Source organism: Trachurus trachurus (genome assembly GCF_905171665.1).
Source record: "Trachurus trachurus genome assembly, chromosome: 19".
NCBI classification, from domain to species: domain Eukaryota; kingdom Metazoa; phylum Chordata; class Actinopteri; order Carangiformes; family Carangidae; genus Trachurus; species Trachurus trachurus.
The window spans coordinates 9,989,464-10,008,328 of record NC_139913.1 but is presented as its reverse complement, the minus strand read 5'-3'; the positions used below and the strand labels follow the sequence as shown (position 1 = coordinate 10,008,328).

At 40.0% G+C, this 18,865-nt stretch overlaps 1 protein-coding gene across 2 annotated transcripts; it reads right to left on the bottom strand.

The window, feature by feature from the left end:
- Positions 1-2,615: 2,615 nt before the first annotated feature.
- Positions 2,616-8,486, bottom strand: lrrc59 (leucine rich repeat containing 59). 2 transcript variants are annotated; one of them, XM_083994752.1, is made up of 8 exons: positions 8,328-8,486; positions 8,112-8,221; positions 6,454-6,513; positions 4,981-5,139; positions 4,149-4,253; positions 3,887-3,959; positions 3,493-3,684; positions 2,616-3,383 (listed from the first exon to the last, which is right to left on the bottom strand). In XM_083994752.1, the coding sequence occupies exons 2-8, from the start codon at positions 8,211-8,213 to the stop codon at positions 3,100-3,102; spliced, it is 975 nt and encodes a 324-aa protein (XP_083850878.1). In that variant the 5' UTR covers positions 8,214-8,221; positions 8,328-8,486; the 3' UTR covers positions 2,616-3,099. The 2 variants fall into 2 exon arrangements, with proteins under 2 accessions (XP_083850878.1, XP_083850879.1); XM_083994753.1 differs by having other exon boundaries at positions 2,616-3,380.
- Positions 8,487-18,865: the final 10,379 nt, after the last annotated feature.

Genomic DNA, 18,865 nt, shown 5'->3' with positions numbered 1-18,865 from the left:
AAACATTTTGCAACATGACAACAAAATCCGATTTTTTTGTCACTCAAGCTACAGTACCACCTTTCGCCACTGTGTGAGTCGCAATGGCAGAGTGGCGCTGTCCGTGGTTTTACTCGTCGACTCCACGGGCAGAAGACGAAGAACAAGAACAAAATGTAGTTTACTGATTTATCTGCTCTTCAAAGTTGAGTTTTCATGTGTTTAAATGGTGAAAATGGTCAATTTTATCACAAATTTAACAGAAGATACACGCTTTTAAGCATTTAACAGTTAATACTATGACTATGTTAATACGATATTTTACTTATAAAAATGCAAAACAGGCCAGAGTTGAAAGTGAAATAAAAGTGTGATGTGTAAAATTGTTAAAAGAAGTACACCTGTGGCCTCGTTTGAAGGCTGAACTAATTACTTCATCTAATTAAAATCCAGTTAGCCCAAAATATAGAGGCCTCTGGCTGGAAATACAATCTGGGTTTTCTTCTCCTCTTGACATTAGAGCTTGGCCTGACTGAAAAAGGTGATGACCACTGATCTAAACAAACATCGGACACTGTAGTTGCTAAGCATCATCACATGTTGTTGCCCTACCAACACGGGGCCTTAGTTCTACCTCCATTACGGCGAGGAGAACAATAATCGCTAATGTCATTACAATATTATTTCCTCGAGTGATATAAATTTGCTGGATTGATCAGCTTGATTGGGCTAATGGTGACTGTGGTCAGTGGCTTTCACGGGCTCTTCTTGTCGTATTAGGTGGTTTATTGTGGTCTCATGTGTCTGTCGCCGTATGAGCTCACTCACATTAATGTTTGCAGAATTGACGATAAACCAGGAAATGGATATTTGCCCTTTGACAACTCCTCGTATCTGTGTTTGTCTAAGAAATTATCTCCTTGTTTCAATAATGATTAAAAAAAAGAATTGTGAAGAAATAGACAAAACTAAAAATTAAACCGATATTGACAATTAAAGTTCATTATTGATCACATGAGATTCTCTTTGGTCCATTTAGCTGCTTTATAGCTTCTGATCATATCCTTTAATCTCAGCTTTTAGACTGATGTGGTTGGAGAATAAAAACAAGACAAACAAACATGGACAACAACAACAGAACTTATCTACTGCTGAAGATCATGTGATATGATCAAAAGCTCCAGAACAGCCACTCAACTGACTTAGTGGCATTGTTATGTTTCTGTCCTTAAATTAGGTTAGATTTTTTAAAATTAACTACTTATCAGCCGCTGTCCTCTATTTATCTTGTGACACAAAGTAATTTTTTATGTCTCTTAAAGTCATATTAATTTATTACTTTTTGGTGATAAATCTAATTCTAGACTTTATTTTATGTATAGTTGTTTTTAGGAAGACGAAATTAACCTGATGCTTTAGTACTGTTATTTTTTACTAAAAAGAAAAGAAAACAGTATTACGCAGCTTCTCACACATCTAATAGTTGTCAGTTGATTTTAAGTCAAGTGAATTTTCCGGTCTCTGAGATGTTTTCAGTGCCGTTTTTTCTGCTGATACAAAAACCCAACACTCATGTTTCTTGCAGTGCATAGCCATTTAATGACACCGACGATGTTTGAGCATGGACAAAGCTGAACGAGAACCAGAGCAGCAAAGGCAGCAAATACAATTCATTAAAATAAAAAATCACTGGTTAAAACTGAAAGAGAACGAGAATGTCGTCTGTCTGTCAGATGAAAAGAGGAAAAATCCAGTTCATATCAGATTATTTGAAGTTAAACGCTGTTACCACTGCACTGTTAAAAATGACCGTACCAGTAACAGATATGTTTTCTGCGCAAATTTTCCCACTTTTTGTTTCCAACTTTCTCTGCAGCCACTGGTTTCTACTGTTTCTAGCCCATCGCAGTGAACGCGAATCGACAGCAGACAAATAAATTAACCAACTCCTGCAAGTTTCAACCGTTTGCTAATCACAGTTCAGCCTGGATGGATGTGAACGGAAACCAGTGGCAGCAGGAGAAGCAGGAACGATAAACTGAAAAGCCCGAAGCACGATTTGCAAAAATCTGCAGCATTCATGGTGTGGTCACTTTTGTGCACTGGAAAACGGCCAAAGTTCAGTTGAAGAACAATCTGATCATGATTTTTTTTTTTTTTTTAAGAGTTGAAATGATTAGTTGAACCACAGAAAAATAATCAGCAATAATTAATTCATCATTACAGTATTTTTTCTTGCAAAAAAACGTGAAAACTGTCTTTTTTTTTTTTTGCTGCAGGTCTAAAATAAACACGAACATGTTCTATATGTTCTCCTTACATTAGCTCACTTCACTAAGCAGGACGTTTTGTTCTCTGGTGGATAAACTATATAACGACAACAACACAGTCTTTGGCATTTGTGTGCTGCGGATCCTGGTGGACGACGTAGACGGTTGAAATCTGTCGGGTTTGCGTGGTGAGATTTAGCTGCTCTAAACGTGTGTTTTAAGACGACAGTGGCGGCGTTGGAGAGCAGCGAGGAGCGAGCTCTACATTCACAGGGCCTTTACTTCACTGCGCATGCTCAGACGGCCTCGACCTCTGACCCCCCCCCCCCCTACCCCACTTCCCACCTCCCGATTGGCTGATGCACGACTCTTGACACTTTGACACGCGACTCGACTCGGCGCTCCGGTGCAGCACAGACAGGGCCACCTGACGTTTCACTGGACATCTCTCAAATGAAAAACCGCACTGCAACGTCGTGCACCAAACACACACACAAAGCGGTGCCGGTCCAAGGAGCACAACATGGCAAACGGAGACATTTAAGACGATGACTTTTTAAAAAAACAAAACCAAACCAAACCAAAAAAACACAAAAAACAGGCTGAAGTACAAAGAGGAAACAAGAGCGACAACAATTCCATAGGAATTTCAGATGATTTTAACACATTTGTCCGTCCCCCTTTGTCCATCTGTTCACTCTCCACCCCCCAGCACCACCAACGGGGTGAGGGGATGCAGGGCTGCCCATCTTTATGAGAAGCATGATTTAGTTTAAAAAAAAAAAAAAAAAAAAAATCCCAGGATTCACAGGTGAGAGTGGAGAAACCTGCAGCTGAGCGTTTTTTTTTTTTAGTTCTTAGACGTTTGCGTGGATTCAAGGAACTCCTTGGCAGCGGAGGACAGGTTCTGCACCAGCTGCCTGACGACCACCTCCTGCTCTCGGGCCCAGAGGAGGCCGTCGTCCACGGCGGCGTTGATCGGCACGCACACGTCTTGCTTCTGCAGGTCGGTCAGACGGCAGGCGGCGGCGACTCCGGCCAGTCCCAGCGCCAGCAGGAGGAGGAGCTTGAACAGCAGGCCGACGAGGGAACGCCGAGGTTTAGGCGCCGACTCCTTCACGACTTTTTTATCTGCTGAGAAACGAAATGAAAGAGACGGCAACGGCGGCGGCGGTGACGTTAGAGCGACTTCTACAAAAACGACAAATACAAACGATCGTCACTCAGACCTCTGCTCCCCTACCTGCTGCCTGTCCGTTCTTCTTCTTCTTCTCCTCGCTCTTCTTCTTCTGCTGCTCCTGTGCAGCTACGGCCGCCATCTGAGCGTTGTACTCCTTCCTCCTCTTCTCCTTCTCCTCCGCCTTCTCCCGTTTGCGAGCCTCCTTCTCCCGAGCCTCCCGCTCCCTCTGTTTCACCTCCTTCTTCCTCTCCACCTCTGAGCGAGGGATAAAAGAGAAACGTCGTCACACGACAGGAACTCATTTAAACTCTCGGCTTCCTGTCATAAAGAAAACCGCACTTCATCCTCGGCTCTAAATCTCCCACTTATTAAATTAAAGATTCAATTTACATTTGAAATCTGAATCTCTTGGGCAACAAATAATCAATCAGCTAAAATGTCTTTTACTGATACAAACCTTTTTCCTTCAAAAGACGTTTCTCTCGTGCACGATCGACCTCGTCCTGAAGGGATCTCATGTGCTGCAGAACCTGGAGTAAAAACATCAACACTTTTAGTTATGGACACTTCTCTGATCAGTGTGTCTAAAATATCATATTAATGAACTTGTCTTCAAGTTGCAACAAAAAATTGGCTTTCTGTACAGAAATAAATCTATAATGCTCCTGAAATTAGCATAATAGTTCCCCTTTAATGAATGAAGTGTATTGCTGCGTCACCTTGGTGGCACACTGTTTGCACTGCTTCTCGTCCAGACAGTCTCCTGCCGCCTTGGCCAGGTTGAGCTCCAGCGGATTGTCCTTCAGATCCAACCACTTCAGACTCTGAGGTGAAACAAGACGACACATCGTCACGTCAGAGAGGAGGAGACGTTCACCACACTGAGCCGGTTCTGGCAAATTGGCCCATTGCCATAATCCCTATAGTCATAGCAGTAGGTTCCTTACCTTTATTTGTCGGTGCAAGCTGTTTTTAGAACGGCAGAGCAGAGCCACGAGCTGCTCAGAGCTATGCTTCGTGGGATTTCTTGGTTTCCCTCATCAAACTCATTAAATACACAATCCAACAACTCCAAAACGATCTTGTGGACAAGTTGTGACCTGCACATTCACCACGCTATGAGATAAAAACAGATCGTTACGAGACAGAGTTGTTTTAGAGGTAAATGCAGAGACTGCTTGCTGAAAAACTGCCCCCGACAGGAATCAGCTGTTTTGCATGAATTTACCTCTAAAACAACTCTCGTAATGTTCCGTTATTATCTCATAGCGTGGTGAATGTGCAGGTCACAAGTTTGCGTTTTGGAGTTGTTGGATTGTGTATTTGATGAGTTTGAGGGGAAACCAAGAAATCCCATGAGCCTCCATAGTGTAGCTCTGAGCAGCTCGCGGCTCTGCTCCGCCGTTCTAAAAACAGCTTGCACCGACAAATAAAGGTAACAAACCTACTGCTGTGACTATAGGGATTATGGCAATGGGCCAATTTGCCAAAATTTTGAACTATCCCTTTAACCCGCCCATATTGTACAGGAGCTGTAAACATGACACCGACCCTGAGGTTGGAGAAGCTGACGGGCAGAGCAGTCAGCTTGTTGTTGTACAGGTCCAGGTGTTGCAGGCTGACCAGGTTCCCCAGGTCGTCCGGCAAACAGGTGAGCTGGTTTTTACTCAGATCGACCTTGATGAGGTGAGTCAGGCTGCAGAACTCTGGCTGCAAGGAGAGAGAAGAGAGACGAAGAGAGAAGAACGTCAGACTCGGTGTTCATCACCACAGAGAGTTTAAAGACGACAGGATGAGTTTTAGAAGATGCTCCGGGGTCAGAGACTTAAAATAACTCAGTGACATATTAAATATACTTAAATTGTTGTTACTGGAAAACTAAAAGATATTTGTTTGATGTCAAACTTTATGTAATCACGTAAAAAAAAACACTGTTAAACTGCTTGATTTGAATTATGAGTAACAATTCTGACAAACAAAAACAACCTGTATTTCAAAATATCTTCTAATTATTATATTGTCATGATTTAGACATTAAGAGCCAGTAGTTACTAACCCTAACCTTTTATCATCAAACTAGTTAAAGCAGATATCAGTGGAATGTTTTTGTTAATATAAGTCCTAAATAGTCCTATTTTCCGTCAGCAATCACTTACATGAAGTATTTCAGCCTAAACACGAGTCTCTCCGTCACTCTGCTCTGCTGTAACCCGAGGAGAAAATTTTCCTTGTGGGATACAAGTGTTATCCAATGAGGAGAGAGAACGGCATGAAGGGCTGTGTGTGCAGCCAAGGGATGCGCGTGAATGTGGTGACGTAGCACGAGGACCAATTGATGCCTGACAAGGGCGGGGGCTGCTAACTCATGGTGCGTTCAAAGAAACTCGTACTTTGTGTTTTTCCTTCCTGTGAAGTCATACCAGTTCGATCTGGTACGAGTTCACGGGTCGGAAGTTACGAGTGGCCGTTATAGGGAACTTTCACAGACAACAGGATGGTAAAAACACGAGCTACGGGTTACCTGGAACGCTACCAAGTCGTAGTTGTGACTTGAAGCTGTAACTTACGGTTTCAAAAGCCTGCCTTGAACGCAGCATTAGCCGAAACGGCCGTGAAGCTGATATCTGCTTTAAGCATTTTAAAAACATCTCTCCATTACTAAAACCATGAATTAGCACATTATAATCTGTTAAAAATCCAGTTTACATTCTTTCTTTTTTGTTTTTACTTGGAAATGAAACTAAACTTAAGCACAGAAAACATTTAAATGATTGAGAGAAAATATGAAGAGTTACAATAAAACAATTCAAAGCACAATACTGAAACATAAGATTGAGTTTTATATGTTCCTTAAATGTTATGTGTACTTTTTTTTTCCACTTTTATATTTTCAGGCCTCTAATGATGTTAAAAAACTAAAAACAGAATATGTAGAAATGCATTAAACACAATATTCACACCAAGGCCATAACATGAATACAACCACATTGATTGCGTTTGGTGTGTGATCGTGCTCGTACTCACAGGGAGGGAGGTAATGTTGTTGCAGGACAAGTCCACCACAGTCGCTTTAGTGAATAAAGCCTGTTGAGATAAATTATAACAGGAGTCAGTTTGATAAAGGCTGTAAGTGAAGTGAACTCAAACACAAACACCATAATCAGCTTCTATGCTATCATACTAGACGACAACAAAACTATGTCTTTAATTATGGCTTCTCTCCTAAATAAAAATACAGGGACACAAATATATAGAATATAAAGATATAAATAAAGATAAAAATCCAAGGAAGCAGAAAAATAAAGTACCGTAGTATAGTCTGCATAATATGGGGAGAAAACCCCATTATATTGCGATTATGGGTTGAAACACCATAATTTATTCTTGTGTGCACATTACAATATCATAATGTTAATTTAATATCAATAATGGTTTTACAAAATAAGATCTGTGACCTAATCATCTCTTCCTGATTGTTTTATTGCATCTTCAGTTATTTGCAATGTCCTGAAAGATTATTATTCTAATCTTCACAATCTGCACAAGATAACAATTGTAATTGCATCATCTTGCCAAATAGGATCAAAATGAAACCTAATGATCTGATCCTGATAGTTCTGTTGCAGCTGCACAACTCCCAACTTGAAAAACATAGGCTAATTTCATCCTGAGGGCACGTTAAATCTTGAATGACATCATACTTTACTTCCAGATGTTCCTGTTTGAGCTGATGTGCACACCTTTATTGTAATATTTTCATTGTTTTTAAGGTTTTTATGGCTGTTATTGTTGCTCTACTTCTCGACACTAATGAGGTCTCTACCTCTCTGAGTTACATTAAAAGTTGAATGAAGGAATATAAAAATATGTCAGGGCTCCAGACTAACTTTTTAGTTTTTTACTAGGTGCACAGTGGCCCTTAACCTGTAAATCAACATGCAAAGCAAATATTCACATCTCCTTTTCATTCATGATCCTCACACACATTAGCCTGCTGCCACCTGTAATGACCGTGAATGTACAAATTTACTGGTTGCACATGCACAATAAATGAAAAGTTTACTTGCACTACCTCCAATTTTAGGGGCAAAATGCTCCCATTTAGGAGCAGTCTGGAGCCCTGTATGTTCTATGTTGTATGCATGTGTATTATTTATGTATGTAAATTGTAATACGATACGATACGATAAACTTTATTGTCCCGTTCAGGGAAATTTGTCTTGGACTCTGTAGCTGCGCCATAAATGCCTTGATGGCCACAATGACAAAAAAACAATTCACCTCACTCAGCTATATCAACCCAGCAAACACAAGACACAACAGCATTGTACATATCCCATAACATAAATTCATCAGGGTAAGAGCACTATAAGAATTATTGCACAAACTCGTTAAGAAATTACAGTCTTCCTGTAAAATAGAACAATAATGCAGCATTATGTTGCAAATTGGAGTAAATGTTCTTCCAACACTGTGTGACTGTGTATTTATTGTGTTTAATGGGCGTTTTGACCAGGAAGCATGAGATCAGCTGAATCCACAGGAGGACGAGGCTCCAGTTTAAAGCTACAGTGAACACTTTGAATGCTGTTTGTGTGTAATTTAAGCACATTTTAACACCACAGACACACACAGAGAGACAGACACACAGAGAGAGAGAGAGACAGCAGCAATGGACTCACCAGCTCTCTCACCGGCACCTCGGTGAGGTTAGACAGGCTCAGGTCCACTTCATTACCGCTGATTTTATCCTTCAGGTTCAACACTTTGCTGTTTTTACTCATCCTGGAGTCTGACACAGAAACACAAGACACTGAAAACGTGAGCGAATAATAATGCAAGAGCCAAGTTTAACAACACCAACAACAGGAAGTCGCTGCAACGTTATAACAACTCACCTGGAATCAAACCTGCGACAACAAAAAAACCAACCGAGCAACGACAGGAGAGGAGACGAGTGAAGCAGCTTCAGGAAAAATGAAGAGAAGTTGGTGAGAAAAACCTCTGAAATGTTGAAGAGTGTGTGAGTGAGTGTGTGTGTGATTTTTTTTTTTTTTGCCTCAATGAAAATCCACGTCACTGATGGAACGACAGCGCGGTGACGTCGCAGCGACGCGCGCCCCCTGCAGCAGCGGAGGAGCGCGTGCATGACACACTACAAAATACAATACACCACAGGGTATAAAGGTTAAAAAAAAAAAAAACATTTGGAAATGTATAAATAAATACATAAATAAATAAATAAATAAATAAATAATGCTCATTTATCAATTAGAGGTGCTCTTTGCGCTTTGGAGAGTGATATACTGTAGGAGATATAAAAACAGAGAAAAACTCTCTTAAAATGTATAATATTGAAAATAAACCAGATACCAGGTATTTTATTGATAAGAGAATGCCTTGGAATTTTACTCTGTTTTTATAAACAAAAAAATGAGCCGAATAATGAATGAATGAATCTTTTTATTAATTTTAACGAACTTGTCTAAAATGAAAAAGTATAGTATATAAAATAAAAATATAAGCATCATCAAATCATAATATGTACAACTTAGCAAGACAATAAATAGATAGGCTAGATAAATAATACATAAATGAATTAAAACAAACAAATGTCCAAATAATAGCAAAATAAATGAATATAAATAAATATATAAGTCCAAAATGAATTCATTTTGGTACCAAAAAATGCTATTTCTGTTTTTTATATCCGGCCTGGTTCACCCAGCTGACCACTCCCACTTCCTCTGTGTTGTGGGACTAAATGTGGATTATTTATGTTTCCTTCCTTTCATGCAGTAGCAGCACTTTTTCTGCATTCACTCACTTGCTTACTGCCTTCAGTTCAACCTTTTACCTTTCTTGAGCACAACACCTGTATGTGTGCTAAATACGATAATATAATACATCCATGGCTAAATACTAAGACAATAACTCAAAATCAAATGAATACCTGTATGAGCATGGATCATAAATGTGGAAGATTGCACAGAGGTACCAAAGTGTTCATATCAGTTAAAAACAAGCTAAGGGTGACACAAATACACAAATGTACAGAACAAAGAAAAGATCAGAGGAAAAAAGTTTGTTTTCATTGTTTATTTCACTTCAACGACGACTGATATGAACACAGCACACTTACAACACCTTACTTGATACATTTTGTGGATTCATTGAACATTGTAGATATTACACATGAAAGGCATGAACTGTAAATCTACAGCCATCTATCTATCTATCTATCTATCTATCTATCTATCTATCTATCTATCTATCTATCTATCTATCTATCTATCTATCTATCTATCTATCTATCTATCTATCTATCTATCTATCTATCTATCTATCTATCTATCTATCTATCTATCTATCTACCTACCTACCTACCTACCTACCTACCTACCTATCTATCTATCTATCTATCTATCTATCTATCTATCTATCTATCTATCTATCTATCTATCTATCTATCTATCTATCTATCTATCTATCTATCTATCTATCTATCTATCTGTCTGTCTATCCTATCTAAAAAAGACAGTTAACTGAAAATGCATTAATGAGCCAAGTGTTTGTAGATCATTGTATAAGAACTGAAGCTAGCAGGTTTGTGTCTGTTACACAAGGAAACAGTTTTGTATAATTACTGTGTTATTAATACTTGATGGTAGCAGGAACTGAGGCACTCAGAGTAGGAAGGTGATTTTAAAAAGCCTTTATTGCAGCATGGCCAAACAAATTACGTAAAACCAAGCCAACGCGTTGCGGCCACAGGCCTTCATCAGGGCTGGTATAAAATGGCCGCCCACATGTAACCTGTATATATAGAAAAAGGTCAATTTGTTTGGCCATGCTGCAATAAAGGCTTTTTAAAATCACCTTCCTACTCTGAGTGCCTCAGTTCCTGCTACCATCAAGTATTTGGATCCTCACACTGAAGAGCACCAGAGGTAGAGACAAGAGACAAAGACAACTGATACCCATGCAGCACTCCATGCATGTTTTTTGATTGTACTGTTATTACTAATCAGATGGGGCGACACCTCATTAATGGGTCGTTACGTAGCTTTATACATCATTATGAAGTCTTCCAGTTGGAGAAAATGAGGACTAAGAACAGAAGTGAAGCCAAGACGTAGAAAATAAAGAACACCTTGTTGATTTGTTTGGTTTTTCTGGCCCAGTAGTCCGACTTCCCTGCCTCCCTCCTGGTGAGGAGCTCGTTCAGTGTTTTCATCGCCTCGTTCAGATCGTCGACGAGCTTCTCAGAGTCCTGGGAATCGTCCATCAGCCCGCTGCCGCTCACCTGAAACAGTATTTTGAAAACTTGAAGGTTAATTTGCACGTTTAAAAAGCATATCAGCTAAACAACACCAGCTGTGACCTTTGACATCCAGGTTTATGTTGCAAATTTAAAGGGGTAGTTCAACATTTTGGCAAATTCGCCTATTGCCATAATCCCTACAGTCATAGCAGTAGGTTCATTACCTTTAATTATCCGTGCATGTTGTTTTGAGATCTGCGGGGCAGAGACGTGAGCTGCTCAGTGAACACAATGGAGGTGAACGGTACAGGTCCCCTGTCCCTCATCAAACTCATCAAATACACAATCCAACAACTCCAAAACGCTCTGATGGACAAGTTGTGACCTGCACATTCACCACGCTATTAAATAATCATGTTAAATTATGTACCATTATCACACATGAAGGAAATACTCTGAACTTGCGCTTTAGAAATCACTCCGCCCAGCAGCCGTGTCTGGAAAGTAGTTCCGGCTGCATTTGCCTCAAAAACAACTCTGTCTTGTAAGTAGTTCTTGAGTATTTGCTCCATGTGTGATAATGGTACATAATTATACATGATTATCTCATAGCGTGGTGAAGGTGCAGGTCACAACTTGTCCACCAGAGCGTTTTGGAGTTGTTGGATTGTGTATTTGATGAGTTTGATGAGGGACAGCGGACCGGTACCGTTCACCTCCATTGTGTTCACTGAGCAGCTCACGTCTCTGCCCCGCCGATCTCAAAACAACATGCACCGATAATTAAAGGTAATAAACCTACTGCTATGACTATAGGGATTATGGCAATAGGTGAATTTGCCAAAATGTTGAACTATCCCTTTATGTAAAGCGCGATGTGTTGCTCAAACCTTCAGCAGTTCGGTCGGTTGTTCATCAGTCGACACAGCACAGAGACGCACACACGGATTCCACTTCCTCTTCTTCTTCTTCTTCTCCTCCACGTCCGCTTCGTCTGAAACATCACAACAAAACCAAAATCACATCTCTGTATAAACATCGATGCATTAGCTCTGTTAAAGTTCAAAATAAAAGTTTGAATCACATCCCTGTTCCAGTTCCCATAATGCATCTGCACTGGTACCATCAACACACACGTACCCGAGCGTCACATACACTAAACATGTGAGAGGAACAGGAAGCAGATCGTCGATTAGTTGTAAAATATATGTTTAAAAAGTACCAGAAACAAGGAGCAGCAAAGAGCCTCAGTGTTAAAACTCAGAATTTAACTGGACAACAGCTGCAGGAAAAACAACAAGGTAATAGGTTATTATCTATTATGTGTGTAAATTCTTTCCACCACTGGCAGTCGAGAGGGAGACAAAATCCAATCAGGAAAGGCCGTGGGTGTCGACATCCTCGTCTCAGTTTTCATTCATCCAGAGAGACAACATACTGCTGGAGTTTTAAAACTGAAAAAAAAGGGTCAGCAGTGTTCCCAAAATGCTTTATTCTCAGTTGGGACAGGAGGAAAAAATAAATGTGGTAGGAGAAGAGACGTGTTTCCAAAAGAAAATATAGTTGTGTTGTGTACATGTGGCAGGTTGGTTAGCTGGGACAACAAAATCTGCCTCTGAGTTTCAGTACGTACATCTACATCTACATCTACATGAACATGAACATGAACATGAACATGAACATGAACATGAACATGAACATGGACTTCCCTCCTTCACTGAGGTTGTTACCTTGTTTGTCCCCACGTTGTTCACTCAGACTTTGGTCTCCATTCGGCTCGTTGTCTTTCTCCAACAGATACATGACTACGATCGACTCCAGGAGGCTCAGCAGCATCAGAGCAAAAATCCCAATGCAGTAGACGGCTGAGGAGACAAGTGCAGCGTCATCACAGGAAAAAATACCGACAGTCAGAGGTGTATAATATGAAATATAGCTGTGTTTCTATATGTTTTAAACACATATTTAAAAAAATACATTTAGTAAAATGTGTGTATGTACATATTTTCTTCTTTTATTTGGGACAACATTTTGCAACCACATGATATTTATTAATTTTATATATGCTTATTTAGATATGCTTATTGAAACAGGATATGAATCAGATTTCTATCCTACTTATATATTTTTTTCTTATTAATTCTAAACATATTCACTCATATTCATGACTTTTTGAACTCATTGTATGGAAGTTGGAATAGATATAAATTGATGAACATACAGTAGATATTGGTATAGGCTATGTGTCAATATATGAGATTGTTCCGATTTCTAATTCTAATAATTTCATATGCACATGTCATATATACTATATATAGAAATTCAGTATATGTACTATACATCTGTTTTATATTTGCATCTGGGTGGCTTTTATCTGGTGCCATCTTGTCTAATTCTTTGGTTATGTACAGGTTTACCTATGAGTGGGATCCTGTTGGAGGAGGAGGGCAGGATTTCATTGAGGATGAGCTGCATCACGGTGACGGCGAGCAGTATGGTGACCTTGAAGCCCAACTTCTCGCCGCTGGTGTCTGAGATCAGGAAGGAGGCCAAGTCCAGAGACAAGAAGAAGAGGACGGGCAGGATGAAGTTGATGATGTAGAGGACGGACCTCCTCCTCATGTTGATCTGTGAAATTTGAAATGTGTTTTTTATTTATTATTGATGAGATATTGAACTCATTTAGTGGGCGTGACCATGCAGTTGTGGGCGTGGTCACTTGTTCAGACCAAAACATAACAACACTGGATACTGGAATTTGAATTTGAGGCTAGTTAATAACACAAAAGTCTAATGACACTCTCCATTATATGAACAGATAATTCAGTTTAAACTCAGAATTGATGCTTTAAAATATAAGTTTTTAAGAAAAACTCATCCGTGGCAGTGAAACTAAAACTTACTCTGGTTCTGGCTCTGGATAAATGTCACACTGATACCAATAAAACTAACTAATACTGTTTGTAGGATCTGTGGCTGCCTTATTTGTTTCTGTGATTGTGGCGCGTCATCTGAAATCTCATTAGCTTTTCCCATTTGAGTGAAATGACTCAGATCTGCTGCTGATCTCCCAAAACGGGGCGGGGAGGTGGAAGTGGATAGAAAAACCTTCATGTAGGAGAGGGTTAACCACCTCCGATGTTGCAGACGACGCTTTCCAAGCACAGAAATTTTGAGTAATTTATATGTGAAAAGATAAATTTAACATTAATGTTATCATAATTAAACTGTTCTGAGTTGGATGGAAAACAAACTATTATTGTGATCTCGTACTGGGTTGCAAAGATATTTAGCTCTCAGATAAAAAAAAAAGGTATGCATCCGATGTTGTGTTTTGTTACGTCTTGACTTTCGAGTGGTCATGACCACGCCCACTCAGGAAACAGGAAGTAGAAAGTGTCTCAGGTTACATCAGTGTTGTATAAAAGAGTCCATTAGCACCAAGAGAACAGTAACACTTACAGTGAAGATGATTCGACTATAATTTGCGGTGAACCTGTTGAAAGTCTCGTTGGTAATGGACATGTCGATGAAGAGCCACTCGAACTGGGTCGACATTAAATTGCGAGACCACTTTGTGGCTTCCTCCTGGGTGGCCATATGATGAAGGACCAGCTCCTCAACTATAAGGTGGGAGTCAAAGAGTAAATAAATTAATACAACAGTGAGGTCGACAAAGAAGGAGTGCGCTGCACATGGTGAGTTAACGGGACTCTGACTCACCGGGGTAAGTGAGAGAGTTGAAGGAGAGGTTGCAGCTCTGAATGTCAAAGGGGAAATTGTAAATGTGCATCCTGCAGCTGGTGACCAGCACCTGGTCGTTGATATACATGACTTTGCCGTCGTTCATGATGGTCACACGGGGACTGTGAGTGGTTTTGTCCTTTTCTGTCCTGCATGATAAAACAGATAGAGTCACAAAAAAACACAAAACATTAAAGCAGAAGTAAGCGACCCGGTCGTTTTGGCTAACTTCGTTAGTTAGCAGCCCCCGCCCTCGTCATGGATCTATTGGTCCTCGTCCCTACGTCACCACATTCACGCGCATCCCTTGGCTGGTTACACCCCGCCTTTCCGAAGCCCCGCCTTTCCGACAATAGACTTCCATTCATCGTAATAGTGGGGTTTTCTATTTTTTCTGAAGACCCCGCTATTCCGAAAAGGCTATTGGGGGAAACCCCAGTGCGCAGTGCGCATTGATCCTTTTTTCCTTTTTGGGGTCAAACGGATCATGTGCATAATTAACTGCAAAACAAGCAAATACTTCATATTAATGACATATAATGTTCATTATGCTTCTGGCCTGTCTAGCCTCTACCTGGTCTTTTTACTAAACTTAACCAACTCCTTTCTTCATTGCCTAAACCCTCCCTCAGTCAGCTGTCAGCACGAGCGGCGGCTGCAGCAGCCCGTGTGAGCTCAAGCCAGGTTCAGCCGCGCTCGAGCGGAGCAGGGGGGGGGAGAAAAAAAGTGTATTTCTATTACTGTGTGGGAGATCTCCAACAACGGAGTTGGGGAGAAAGCAAGTGGGACAGATCTGCCCAGTCCCTGAGCAGCACGTTTCACAGACAAGCCACAACACAGAGTGTAAACAACGTCGCGCGGTTCAGCACCTTGGACATTGGACAGCTGCGGTGGGGGTATTTCGGAACAGCGGGGTGTCGAAGTGGAGGTGTGTCGAAATGGAGAGCTGTCCCCCCCTTTGGCTGCACACACAGCCCTTCATGCCGTTCTCTCTCCTCATTGGATAAAGCTTGTAGGATACAAGGAAGTATACAAGAAGTTTTCTCCTCAGCTCAGAGCAGAGCAGAGTGACTGACAGACCCGTGTTTCGGACCAAACACTCTATGTAAGTGATTGCTGTCGGAAGATATAACTATTTAAGATTTATATATTAACACAAATATTCTGTTTACTTCTGCTTTAACACTAACGCCACAAGTTGTGAATTCACAAAGCTGTAGTCATAGAAACTAACTTCAAGAGGAAAAGACTATAAAGACAAACTAACTGCAACTGTATTCGAATTTACAGGAAGCGTTTAAGCGCAGCTTTCAAATGAAGCCATAGGTCTCAATTGTTAAATGCTTCTTTACTGAAGCTTGTAAGTAAGTTGTAACTCTGGATTACATTCACCGTTTTTCAAATACAACAATCACAACAAAACCCTCAGAGTAGAAAGGTTATCTTTTCCTGTGATTCATTGTTTTTGCTCCAGGACATGAACGTAGCTACATGTGTGTGGATGTACATTTTCAAACATTTTCTTTTATATAATTGTCATGAATTTCATTTAAAATTTCTCTCATTGCATGGAAACACATGTTAAAATACACTAAAGGGGGTTATGATGAACAAAAAAAAGTAGGCTGTCTACTGTATCTATTTGTCTCAGGGGCATATGTCCATCCCAACAGTAGAAATATAGAAAAATACAGATAAATAACATTTTTGAGCATTTTTTTTAATCACAAAAATTGATTTATTTTGCATTTATTTAGGCATTAAGTGATTTATGTCTGTATCTCTGTATTTATGTATGTATATATTTTCATTTGACAGTAGGGGCCAATGAACTGTCTTTCTCTGCCCTTCAGCAACAACAACAGATCAACACTTACATCTCGTAAATCATGATATCCGGCTTCCACAGAAGCTCAGTGGGAACAGAAATGGTATTGATGTCACAGAAGTCGTCCTCATTCCATGAAATGTGTTCGTTCGTCCAGAGCTACAGAGGAAAACAAGGAGGAGAGAGGAAACACCATCGGAGAAGAAAATAAAATAAAGGGAAAATGATGGTGAAGGACATGAAGTCACTCACCATGTTGACCCTAATATAAGGGATGAACGTCTGATCAGTCTCTTTCTATGGACAAAAGAAACATGTGTGAAAATCTTTTGGTGAGTTTGTTGATATAGAGAAATAAAGATACAGTTTTTTCTAACCACTCACTCACCACATCTAAAATGGCGTACAACTGGATGTCAAGGTCCACCTTAGTGGTCTGTTTGTGGTCTTTGACGGGCCGGGCCATCGTGTACAGCCCGTTCTCTTTAGTCATGTTCAGGTAGTTCAACACGTCCTGGTAGCCACACACTCCCTCCGAGGAGGAGGAGGAGGACGCCCCATTTACAACTGAAACAAAAGAAAAATCAAGATTAAATCATACACACTAAAAACTCCTGGGTTATTTCTTTAACCCGATTTCTGGGTTACTTGTATTTGATTAAAATTATGGGTTATTTTTCAGAGAGTGACATTATTTTCTGGGTTATATAGCTAATAATTTTAACCCAATTGTTGGGTTGTTTGGGTTATATACCATTTCTGTGTCATTTTTTAAAGAGTAACCTATTTTCTGGGTTACACACTAAAAACTCTTGGGTTATTTTTTCAACCCAATTTCTTGGTTGCTTGTGTTGGTTTAAAATTATGGGTTATTTTTCAAAGATTAACCCATTTTCTGGGTTATAAACACATCTAAAATATGAACAATCACACGTCTAGTGTTTGCCTACCTTGTTTGTTTTTTTGTTTTTTTTTACTTTGCCTATATTCTTGGGCATTGTTTTTTGTGTTTTTGCCCTAACTGGATTTGGCTGCCTGCTGTGTACGACTTGGGCTGGACAATTAAAGGAGTTGTCTTCGCTAACTTTTGGTTCTTTCTTCTGCTCCTGAATCTGAGGTTCATTCAAGAGTGTTACAGGAGGGCTTTTGCCTCTGGAGTCTCCAGTGATCAGTCCAGACCATGGAGACACAGAGCAGCACCAGTTCAAGCCGTTAGTGTAGGCAGCACTAACAGCTTTATCTGATGATAAATATATAATGTAAGACAAAGTTTTATTTACTGAAATAAGGTGAAGTGAATAGTAACCCAAGGACAACATTGGAGTTGCAGAGGCTCAAAGTGTTCAAAGTGAAGGTTGAAGGATCAAATCCTGCTGTGGGTAGCCTACAATACATTTTAAAATTTTTATTTTTTAGCCTAACTATTAGTTTATTATTGTCTATTTGTGCTGTCTGTCCTTCTTGCTCTCGCTGCTACTGTGTGTCATCGTACGTTTGGTGCTCTGTCGTTATCATGTGCTTGTACTGTGATGTTGTTGTCATGTGGCTGTTGTGTGCTACCATGTGTTTCCTGTGTTGTGTCTGTTTGTAAGGCGATACAGTCTACAGTCTGCACTTCTGCCCACAATGAATTTCCCTCTGGGACAATAAAGTATATCTTATCTTATCTTATCTAACTCAACATTAAAGCCCCAATATGTAACTTATTTGGCTTTTTATTAGCAAAAATCAAATATTGCTTTCATAAATACGTATTTCACTGAAGTCGAATCACACATCATACATCACACATCATACAAATGAAAGCTTTCTCAGAGCCTGATCTGATGATGACGGCCGGCTGCTTTTACCACTAAATGATCTTTTTTTTTTCACAATCTCCTGGGTGTAATCAGGCTCCACATCTGAGATCCAACACCGTAGTCACACAATCGTTTGCCATCACAAATCCCTCTTTTATTCAATAAAGAGCCATAAAAAACATAATAATAAACTGATGGATGGTCCACTCTGATTTTGTTTGCCTTTTCAGATTTCCGCCTCCCACCCTAAAGGTGGATGGTGGATAGTTATTTTGTGGAAACATTTTAAATAATATATATAAATCTATTGACTCTTGCCTTATTCTTACCTGTGAGCAGGAGCAGAACGAAGCCGAGAGGCGTCATGAGTTCAGAGCCAGTGGATCCAAAGTCTGAGACAGAGGTCGAGCTCTAATGTGCAAATGTGTAAATGAGTGTCCCTGCCTTTCTCTCTACTGTCGACAAACATGACATTGAAATGAAATTAACCACATCCTCACATTAGAGGAGGGCAGGGCAAATAAAAAGACCAACCCTTCATATTATTGTGTGTGTTTCTGTTCTTTTTTTTCTCATCTCAGTTGAATCACAGGGAAAAAACCCAAGCTCTTCAATATGGAAGAGATGTGAAAACATCAGTGTAGTGCTTCTGTTTGTTGTTTTTATGATCTTATTTTGACCATAAGCAGGAACCAAACAATATATTCCTCATGTTTTTTTTTTTTGTACTGATCCCTTACCCTTACATTATAGGTTGTTGTGGGCGTTGCCTTTCTGATGTATATACACCACTCACAA